An 11,554-nucleotide genomic window follows, 5' to 3' on the forward strand; every position below is an offset into this window, starting at 1 on the left:
AGGACGGTATTAACCGTGGTAGGTAGCAAAGCGGTGGAGTCCAAGAGGGCAAGCGTCGGGGCCAGCGCAATGACAAGGCAGCTGACACGCTGGGAAATTCGACGTTTTCTGTGGAAATCCAGGGACAACTCAGTCGAAAATCGCTCGGTTAAAGGGTTAAGGGTGGGTTTAACGGGGGCGTTGCTCGGGTACAGGGGAAGTGTGGTCGCAGCACGGAGGAACGCGCGATAGTGATTATAGCGTCCGGGGTGGTCGCGTTAAACAGAGGCTGACTTGGAGGCGGTGGTACCCGGTGCTGTAATCCTTTGATTACAGCGTGTTTCGAGAGTCGGCTGAATCACGAGGAAGCGCGTAAGGTGATATTCCTGAATGGTACGGCCGGAAGCCGAAACCGGGCCGCATAAAGGAGGATATACAACGGGGGCGAGTCGCTGGTAGCGCGCGCTTGTACACACGTACTGGCCTGGCCTGATGCAGGAGGATACACGGGAACGAACCAGCATAGCGCATCCGGTGTACTCTGGTAATGAAATACAGTAACATTATATCCGCGATATTCATCCGCGACGCGGTGTGCGGTTTGCACATGTGAATCAGCATGTGTGTGTGTGTGTGTGTGAGTCTGTATGCATATAGGTATATCGTTGGCGGGGGGGGATACGTGTACTTACAGGGGCATCGCATGGCGTCTCGATTAATCAGAGTTCGGGGAAGCCTTGAAACGATGACGGTTCCACGCTGGAGAGGAAATTAAGAAAGTGGGATTCGGCGGATGTCAGAAGACCACCCAGTTGTTGGATAGGATGGTAGGAAAGGTAAAGAAGATTCGGTGATTTATGGAAATGATTGGAGTTGATTATACGTTGATTGTTTTTTCTGAGGAAGTGTAATTTTCTGAGGTGGTGTAATAGAGGTTTAGAGTAGTGCTTGGTACAATTTATACCAGGATTGATGAATAGAGATAAAACGAAGAATTCTACGTTATTCAGAATTTTTTGGGAATTGTTAAGCAGAGAAAGGAGATGCTTTTTGCAGCGTCAAGTGTACGATGGTACAGCTTTTGAACAATATCTGCTTGCACGCGAACGGCGGGCCATACGGAAGCGCCATAAAGCTAATGATCCCTAAGTGATCCGTACCACGACGACATGATGACTGTTGTGTTAGGGAGGATGGGATTACAACCGAATAGAATGGAACGGGATGGAACATCCCATCATTATCCAATGATCTACGTCTCTTTAGGGACGTGCATGCCACACCTCTTTGCCTGTTGCGATGAAAAAGTTTGCTACACTAAACTTCTAACCTTCAAATAAGTCAGAGTTACCCTTCAAATAACTTTGATACACTTTGAATCTAGCAATTTTATCGGGGTGTAACACTTTCAACTAGAGAGCAATTAGAAATTACACTTGTTCGAAATTCTACCAGGTTATCCAATATCCACTTATCTCCGGGGAATTTCAGCGCATCCTTCTCTGATGCAACGATCTGAAGACGAATCCGGGGAAGCTAGCTTCCTCATCCAAACGTTTCACGGCGTTAACGTATCAGTATGTTTGGCGTCTAAACCACGTTGTACCGCAAGATCGTACTGGCTATCCATCAAGCTCTATATCCCGTATATACGGTGGCCACCTGTATCTCGCTAAACAAGATTTACCTCGCTGTAGATCATCGAGAGCGTGATCGAGTGGTCTTTCCACGCGTACGCTTCGCGAAAGAAACAATTAACCCTCTATAACTATAACGACTACGTCCTATGTCTGCGATTGAATTTATTACATTACCTACGATTTGCTCTACAGAACGGAAACTACCTGGAAACTTTTCATCGCTAATTTCCTCGATTGTCTCCCCACCGACACGAACAAACAGATAATAACAATAATAATGTAACGCGTAAAGAGGAAACGAGCGTTTAAATTGTCGTATTTACAAGGTGCGAGAAATTTCGTGCCGGTTCCGGTTCGTGTTATTTATCCGCGTTTCCTCGTCGGAAACGAGATACTCTCAATATGCGTATAGAATACAATAAATTATTACGGTGTGTATTTTGTTATCCCCGCTCGTCGGGCATATCCGTACGTATAAATATCTGGCGCCGCAATCGCGGATGCTCTTTGCCAGGCGAATCGACAAATTACATAAATTGAATTGTTATCTGGCATCAGCAAACATCATCACGCTGATCGTCGCCTCGTTTTAAAACGGTAATACCGCATTTACGGCGCGCGTTAATCTCGCGAGATCGTTCGATTGGAAAAAGCCGCTTCCAATCTCTATTATTCCTACCCTTCCTGCCTCTTATTCCCAACCTACCCGTCTCGTTCATCGAATCATCGGAGGTTACAGTCGTAGGTTACATTCAAACGTTCCTCTCTCTCTCTTCCTTGGACGAAAAAAGAAAAGAAGATAAAAGAACGAAGGGACCTCTTCTCGTCTGCATAACAATACAACGTCGTTTTCAATCGTCCTCGTGGTCGAACAAAGAATCGCTCATTACGTAATGAGATACCGTCTCTTCTGCGATGTCAGAGGAAATATAAACGTGAAGGAAACGCGAGGCCTGGACGACGCGACGGCTTAAAAGGCTACGGTTACAAAGCTCAGGCCGATCAGCAACGTGTTGCAGAGTCACTGTACGACCATAATTCACGGTCTCCAGACGATTTTAGTCGGCCGGAGTCATCCACAGGAGGAAAGAGGAACCGCTCGAACCCCTGCGGATTATTTATAGGGTGCAACCCCAGCCGAACGTTGGTTCGTTCAATTTTTACACAGCAAAATTATATACGGTTTCAGTGAGCACCAATCGGCCCAGATTTTTCAGCTGACGCGAAAGATCGCGGTTAGGGGGTTCGCTGGAAGCCTGGCCGAGATAGGAGACCTGCCTTGTACCCATGAATCGTGCGAGTCTTTTTTTTTTGTTTTTGCTGGAGTTCTATTTAGATAACAGCTGGATGATGTATGAACACGGGTGGAATTCAATAATTGGTTGTTAATACGGGAGATTTATGGCGTTGGTTTATTTATTCTGTGTTGTTCTCGAGTTATTCGAGCAGGGGGTTTGTATGATCTTTGGGGGATTGATTTGAACGAGTCTCGAAGATTCTCAGGCTAGATTAATATTCCGAACTGAAGCCATTAATGGTACAATGCTTGTAATTAATTGTGCACAGAATTGCAGTTCCTTTTCGTTCTTATTTCGTGTATTTTCGTACGCACTGGTCATTTAAATTTTCCTTCGCAAACATGGCCAACATTCGTTTATTTGTAGAATAAACATGATGTTGGTGCGCAGAAAAGGTGGGCAAACAGGTGCAAGTTGCAAGACTGAGGGAGGTAGTAATTAACTTGTCGATTGGTAAATTGACTTACGTTGAAAAATGACGAAAAAGAAAAGGGATAATTGGTAGACGTGTATAATAAAAATGTAATTATTTATTCTTTTTTCTTACAATCGCATAATTTATATTTAACGACGCAGAAGTGTCTAGATTAAGCTATCACACCGCAAGACAAGTGTACAACAAACCTCGCTTTTCTCTTCCGCGAGGGAAACTTTTAGTCTAAAATATATCACTCGAGTCTTCGGAGGAAAGTTTTAAAGGGAACACACTTTAATATACAGTGTCTTCTGCTTGCTCAAAATGGAAATTTATTCTCATTGTAACGACGCCACGTGGCGGGAAATATTGTTCGCCGTTTCGAAGTATTATGTATCGTTAAAGGTGAACGTCTATTTTTCAGAGCCTCTTCTGACTCTGCGCGCGCGCTCTTTGCTTGACACGGACAAAGCAAGATAGATGAAAATGAAGTTCTTCCACAGAATTTACATCTTCCATGAATGACATAACGCCAGCTTGGCCGTCGTGTGTGTCCTTTCTTACACGTTAAACACGAACAAAGAAACGAATACGTTTAACGAACCTTTTTCAGGGAAACCTTCGTCGCGAGCTAAAGTTCCTCTTCTCTCCGCGTTATTCCCACGAACAGGCAGTCCCCTCCTTCCACTTTGTGGACCTCACTCGCGTTAATAGCTCGTCAGAATTTGATTGCGCAAGTATCGTCGGTTTTGCGTGGAGGAAATCCAAATAAGGACGCTCCCCGCGTATAAATATTTCATCGTCTCGCATTAAGTCGCTTTGACCACGAGCCTGAAGAACGTCGGAGGCCGAGCCTCTTCTCTACTACGTCTCGAGTGAGCATTGCGCTAACAACGGCGCTTCTGCTCTCGTAAATTGAGAAATGTTTAACGGGCGGAGGAACGAGTATTCCCTTCCTCAGCTCTAATATCGTTGTTACGAAATCAAAAAATGATTTACGAACTACACGGTCGAATGTCGTTCCTGGGAAACGTAGGGTTACGGTTTCTGGGAGCTGTCCTAAATGGAACTCTGAAATTACTTTTCAAACGTTTTCGATCGTGGACTGGTAGCGATGGTTTCGTGTCAGTCTCATAGATTGTTCTTTTTCACATTCGATGTTTAATTATTCCTTGTGAGAGAAAGAATGGAGAATTGAATGTTTAAAAAATTGGGAAAAAATGTTGGGGAATGAAAGTTAGATTTGGAGGAATTGTACCGGTTCGAGCATCATTCGTAGCCATCGCTAATGGCGTTTACCGACCGCTTTTCGACCAAACTACGACGTCAGCCTATAAAACGCCGCCTTATATTTTTATTACCCCGTCTAAGGAACCCCTGCTACGCGGTGGCTCACGTTCGGCAGCTCGTGTGGATATTTCGGCAATTTATATAGAAACTGGGGAAGTCTGGAAGAAGGGTATCGAGTCGCGTCGGAACGATTGAGTAGCTCGTTCACGGCCACGCTGATACCTTTATTTATAGCCATTACGATGGACTATAGGACGTCTCGCATAGCTTGCCACCCCCTTTCAAGACGTTAATTATGTCAGACCATGGAACGATCGAGTAATGGTGTCTCCAACGTTGAGAAAGACACCGGTAAAAATTCTTCGTGACACTATATACCATCGATAAAAGGTAAATAAAAGATTCCAAGAAAAAAAGAAAACAAATGTAAGGAGTAATAAACATTTCTACCAAGAATTTTCGAAATTCTGAATTTCCTCTGTCCCTACCGAACAATCCCTGGCTTCGACACATGATCAGGTGTACAATTTAAGTAGCGACAGACTTGTAGAATAGAGAAAAAAAGGCGTAACAAAACGCTGAGCAATAGGATAGCTTTCCCCGGTGTACTATAACAAACGCCCGTATCCAGGTGGATAAAAAGTGCTCGTTAAAAGAATTGTAACGAGAGTTCCGGGACATGGATGAACACCTTGGTGTACGCGGAGGTCGATTACAGCGGGACCAGCCCTCCGCAATTGTCGATTCGCCGTCGATAAAAAGCGCGGCTCCGTACCGGAAGGAAGATTGCCCGTGAACGGTTTCGTTGGACGAGGATCGTGGTCATTGTCGTCGACATTAACCCGATTTCGTGGATGTGTCACATAGCCAGAACAAGGTAGATTCGATGACCTCTCGTCGATTCCACATCCTTTCCCTTCCTCGTAGATCTATCTCTATTTAGCTAGATCGATGCAATCGATACGTTGGAACGTGTGCAGCGTTCGTATTACACCGTGAGCAAAAGGCGTGGAAGGACGAACGGAAGAATAAAAGGAGCGAAAAAAAAAAAAAGAAAAAAAAAGAAGGGTGTAGCCCTGTATGTATGAAGGAATCCTGCGAATTGGGGCTATTGAGTGCAGCACAGTGGACGAATGTAATGTACAGGCGGCTCGTACGCCTTTCACGAGCGGCCACACCAAAAGCCCCGTTCAGGAACACCCAACCCTTTATCGTTATTGCACGTCCAACGGTATATGAGGATGACTATGGTAGCGCGTTGGTGAGCTGGCCGCGTGTTTCCTGGCCGTTCGTCATTTTTAGTGGTGGTACCTCGCTCGCTCAGCTATTAAATTATATTTCACGCGGTGATTAACGGTCTAGAGATGTATTATTAAACCGATAGGACCCTGTACGACGTGGATTCCATGCTGGACAAGATAGCGCCGCTACCACCCTCTCTACCCTGCCTCTTTTTCTCGGATCTTTCCTCTCAAATGATCGCCCTTTTTCCGCAAACTTCTGCTCTTCCTGCACAGATTTTTTATTGATCTACAAGGTGTTTGGTAGATTGATAAAAGAAGTAAAGTAGCGACGCAGAAAAAAGTAGTAGTAAATTTCACGGGTAAAGAAGGGTTAGAAGAGTGTTCGATGTCTTCTTTTAATTAGAAATTTCGTTCTACGTATGAAGAACGCTTCAAAGAAGAGCACGAGGTAATTACCGCGACGATCGCGCGTTGTTCATCGATGTAACAGACGAAATGTTATTTCGCTCGTTAAAGAGCACGATTTTAGGGGGATGGAATGGAACCGTTATTCCCGCCCTGTTTCAATTATTCTACGCGACGTAAAACGCAGCGTTCCGTTTATTTTCGAAGTTATACACGCGATTATGAATTTACATATTCCGGCAGGTTTCGAATTTAAGAGGTTCCTGAATAATTAGCAGCTCATTCCGCGCACGTTCGTCGCGTTTAAATAGTAATACGTAGCCGTTAAAGGAGCGGCGGGAATTCCATAAAGCGTGCGCGGTATACACGATGCCCAGTGGTTCCGCTTTAATTTTGACAGTTTGCGAAACCATAAACATCGCGTGTTAACGCTCGAACCCCATCTCCCATACGAATCTCCTTTCAATTACGTGTAATTTAAACTCGAATCGCGTTTAACGTTGCACGATGTACGATTTCAGGCGAGTGTGTGCAACTCTCTCTCTCTCTCGCGCGCGCGCGTCGCGTTTATTGTTGTTCGTGAAAAAAAACTTTTTTAAAAAATTAAAGTAAAACGATACCACGGGTCTCCGGTAACACGTTTCTGTCGCGACGACTGTACGACTCGTAGTAATTTCACCTGGAAACCTTCCACGGCTGCCTGTCGCTGACAACTTATATAGAATCGTGCTCGCAGGATATGCGGTGTACACACACGATCCCGACGCCGACAATTTACACTTGTCCGAATTATTGACAAGGGAAATTTTACGTCTCGCGACATTTTCCAGTGGGAAAATAACTAGACCAGACGGATTCCTTGAAAATATTAACGTTTCGACGAACGTTCGCGTAGATCTACCATCATTTTTCGTTCCATTTTCACTTCTCGGAAAATTTTTACAAACTTCGATTTTTTATGATTCATTTTTTTTTCGTTGCCATTTAATATTATTTCGTCCGTCACATTTGGTAACGCGATATTTTCGAGATACGTCGTCGAACAATTGTTAATCAGAATTTGCACATATACGATTGAATTTCGCGTGCATTCTAAAGATGAACGTATGTTAGGGGTAAGTTCGAACGTTAGTTCGCGAGAGTTGTTCTATTTCGGAACCGGACAGGCAAGATCGTGCGGAGGGCAATTGTACGTATAGAACCGTGTGCAAACGTATATTTGCTACGCGTACAGCCACGCTAATTACATTGTTTCCCATCCCCATAGCCACGGTGGATCCGGCGAGTAATTTATAACTTAGGAAGAGGTCGTAAAGGGAATCGTTACTAATGACATCGTAAAACCGATACAGGCATCGTGTGTTTAACCTGCGATCTACCGTTTGAAATATGAACGAACGACCTCCGTTCCAGATAAAACAACAATTCTCTCAACCTGCGTGTAGAATCCATAGAGTGAAGCAATTTTCGTTGTTTCCTCCGAAGTGTAATAAAATACGATTAAAAATCAGTTGGAAGGAAGGAAAAAGGATGGACGGTGTTCTTTCGATAGGTTAATGGGAAAAGAGGGTATTCTTTTAGTTTTACGGGGAGACATTTTATTTACACGTTATACAGAGGTCTGTTTGAAAGGTACGATCGGTGGACCGTCGGGGGTTTTCCACGACGAAAAGTAGACACCGAAAAGGTTTTCACTGTTGCGGGGCAAGTTTTACCGCAGAGTTTCACGCGAAACTACGGGAACAGAATTACGAGATGGATAGGAAGACGCAGGAATCGATTAATGGCTGAACTGCCAATGCCGTTTCACCACCAAATAATCGATACGTCTTTTTTATTAAACTCCAGGCAAAAGGTGAAGGAATTTAGCGAACGTAAAATTTGAAACGGTTTTCGAGTATTTACGCTCGTAAATTGTTCGGTTCTCTCTAGAATTTCACGAAAGTTTAACGAAACAATTAACGTTTCGCATTTATCGTGTATTTTACGAAGCAATAAATGTTTAATATTAGTTGGAATTATTTCTTTTTTTTTTTTCTTCTTCTTCAAGTGTTCATTCTAATAAATTTTCATCGGATCTACTCGTTCATTTGTAAAAATTAATCGTATTTCTGCGTAAATACGTAATGAGGCCATTGAATACGCGCCGAATACACAATGAAAGCGTCTGTCAATGAAGATCACGTGACTTTTACAATTTTGGCGGGAAGTTGGTAGTACGTGCGGTAGTAGAACGCGTGTATAACCTCGAATTCTGCGTCCTTACGAACGTTCAAAATGTTGAGAAAATATTTATTAAAAAATCATTTAGAAGAACTGGAAGAAATTTTGGATAATATAGATTTTGGCAGTTTTTATTCCATCTACATAAAGTGAGTGATTTTCAATTGTGTTTCATTTTCGTATTGTACGGAGATCGATTCTTTTTGTAGCTTCGTGTCGTTGTTCGAGGAAGATGCTGATGTTGCACAGAAAATTTTGAAGTATCCTAGGTATTACTTGCCATTTTGCGACGAATCAGCGGTGGAGGCTCAGGAAGAAATAGCGAAACCGGAACAAATTGTGAAAAAAAAAGTAATACTTTTATTTCAGGATTGAAGCAATTCTTTATTTCAAGTTTTTCACACTTGTGTGTGCTTGTTTTGGGAATGCATTGATTAGGTTCGTATTAGAGTCACTGCTGTGCCGGTTACATTCGACCAAGGACAAATTGGGCAACTTGTTTCAACTAGTGGCGTTATAGTAAGGATATCCCAACCGACAGTGTTAAGAGTTATTCAAAGATACAGCTGTAAAAAGTGCAAACATGTTACTATGGCTAAAGTTAGTTGATAGGCTACGCGTATTTCACGATTAATTTGTTAGCTGGTAGATCATACGCTGTCACCTTTTAGTACGAATGGGAGAGACAGGCTTTCGCAGATATTTCACAGTGCGAAGCGTGCCATGCAACAAAGCTGAGTATTGTGTCTGGCTTTGATATAGAAGATTCCACAGATTGCCAGGAAATAGGAGTGCAAGTACATTATCAACTTGATTTGATCATTATCATTCACTCTGTTGGCATGATTAACTTTGAAGTGCTTTTGATTAGGAAAAGGCTAGAGTGTATGCGAATAAGCCTTTAACCGAGGAACTGAGGATTGCCTTGCTAGAGGATCTAGTTGACAAATGTAGGCCAGGAGATCATGTTGAAATTAGGTCAATAAGTAATTACAATCTGTACATGTTACAAAATAAAAATGTCCTCTCCTAACTGAAATATCTGTGATACAAACTTTTCAGTGGTTTTGTGATAAGAATATGGGGTCCCTTAAATGTAGGTGAACGTTTAGAAGCAACGACTATAATAATGGCAAACAGCGTCACGGTTCGACGTAAAGTATCCGATTCATTCTTAACCCAGGATGTGAAAAACGTTTTCAAAGAATATTGGGAAAACTATACCGAGGATCCTCTGCTCGGGAGAGACAATATCCTCGCGTCTATCTGTCCAAAGGTATCAACTGCATAACTCGCGAAATAATAAACACTTAAAAACCATAAAAAAATACTCAAACATCGAAATTAATTAAAGCTCTACGGGATGTATACTGCAAAATTAGCGCTAGCGGTGATCCTAGCAGGTGGTGTGTCGAAATGCAACGAAGGTGATAACCACTTCTCTCTCTTTCTCCTTTCTTCAATCAATTTATTATCCTCTTAACGTAAAAGTACATTTATTAAATAAAACAAGGAACACGTGTACGAGGAGAACCTCATCTTTTGTTGGTCGGCGATCCTGGAACTGGCAAATCACAATTGCTTCGTGCAGCGTCTCGTTTGGCCATAAGATCGGTTCTTACGACCGGTGTTGGGTCGACTGCAGCTGGTCTTACAGCGACTGCAGTTAGAGTTAGTTGAACACACACCATCTTCTGTTCTCAGTTAAATCAATCAACATATCCATCGTGGTTCGAACTGAAGTGTATGCGTTACAGGATTCAGAAGGATGGCATCTAGAAGCAGGAGCGCTGGTGTTAGCTGACGGTGGCGTCTGTTGCGTGGACGAGTTCACAACCATGAGTTCAAACGACAGAACATCCGTGCATGAGGCCATGGAGCAGCAAACGATATCGATAGCCAAAGCTGGGTTAGTCAGCACGTTAAATTCCAGGTGTACAGTGATCGCAGCGATAAATCCAACCGGTGGCCAGTTCACCGAGGACGAAGAATGGGAAACGAATTTGGGAGATCCTCTTCTGTCTCGTTTCGACTTGATCCTGCTCCTGAAGGACAACAGGAACCCAGAATGGGATAGATTGACGTCAGAGCACATATTGAGAGCTGCTTACGAGAAGAAAGAAAATTCTACTCAAACGTATATTACAATTTTCTACAAGATCGTCGTTCTTTTCGTTGCAACGTCGAATTTTACCATTCATCTACGATTGTTCCTGGCTTCGCAGAGATTCTAAGACTCATATAGACCTTCTACAGACAGAAGGCTTATGGAAGGAGGATACGTTGAGAGAGTACTTGGCTCATGTGCATTCTCTTCAACCGAAATTATCTAAGGAAGCAGAAATGGTGCTGAGAGCGACTTATCTTTATCACAGATCTCGCCCGAACAGAAGAGAAGAGAGAACGACTGTTCGACTTCTAGACAGTCTTATCAGGTAACGAGAGAGAAAATATTTCAGATATAAAGTTTTGTATTATACAGGAAGAAGAAGGTGTTCTTTCCCTTCAGACTGGCCGAAGGGCATGCTAGATTGATGTACAGATCAACGGTGAAGCTTATGGATGCCATATTCGTGGCGAAACTAATCGGAACAGCTAATATGTCGGAGATTAATGTCGGTTGTTCGTTTCCAACAGATCCAATGGCAACTTATCGTGCCGAAGGTATACATTTTACGTCGTTTGCGTTATCGTTTTTAGAAACGGATTTTCTTTTTATCCAAGTCGAGAATAATCTTATCTAATCTATGAATAATTCCAGTAAATTGTAATACCGAAATTGCAGGTGAAATATTGTTGACAACTATCGGTCTGCAAGATTTGGTAAATTCGTTGTGAATGTAATCTGTGATCGTGGACAAAAAAGAAAAATCGACAGACTTGAATGTCGTTACGGTGAAAGAGAGATTCGTTATGATTAAACTAAATTTTTATTTGTCACTTTTCTTTTTGCTCTTTACATAAGTACAAATGTACCAGCGCGTATTTAAACAACAATTCTCTTTCTTCTTTCAGCTTTTTTTTTTTCTTCTTTTTTTTTTCTTTTTTTTTTTTTTTTTT

The 11,554-nt window shown here is 42.7% G+C and overlaps 1 protein-coding gene across 1 annotated transcript; it reads left to right on the plus strand.

The window, feature by feature from the left end:
- Positions 1-8,548: 8,548 nt before the first annotated feature.
- Positions 8,549-11,394, plus strand: LOC108571291 (DNA helicase MCM9-like). Its single transcript, XM_017933292.1, has 12 exons — positions 8,549-8,643; positions 8,704-8,845; positions 8,933-9,094; positions 9,166-9,291; positions 9,366-9,472; positions 9,557-9,770; positions 9,849-9,921; positions 10,008-10,165; positions 10,252-10,631; positions 10,720-10,929; positions 11,004-11,158; positions 11,280-11,394. The coding sequence occupies exons 1-12, from the start codon at positions 8,549-8,551 to the stop codon at positions 11,330-11,332; spliced, it is 1,875 nt and encodes a 624-aa protein (XP_017788781.1). The 3' UTR covers positions 11,333-11,394.
- The last annotated feature ends 160 nt before the right edge of the window (positions 11,395-11,554 follow it).

The sequence above is a fragment of the Habropoda laboriosa genome, unplaced genomic scaffold (genome assembly GCF_001263275.1).
Source record: "Habropoda laboriosa isolate 0110345459 unplaced genomic scaffold, ASM126327v1 scaffold57, whole genome shotgun sequence".
Classification (NCBI taxonomy): domain Eukaryota; kingdom Metazoa; phylum Arthropoda; class Insecta; order Hymenoptera; family Apidae; genus Habropoda; species Habropoda laboriosa.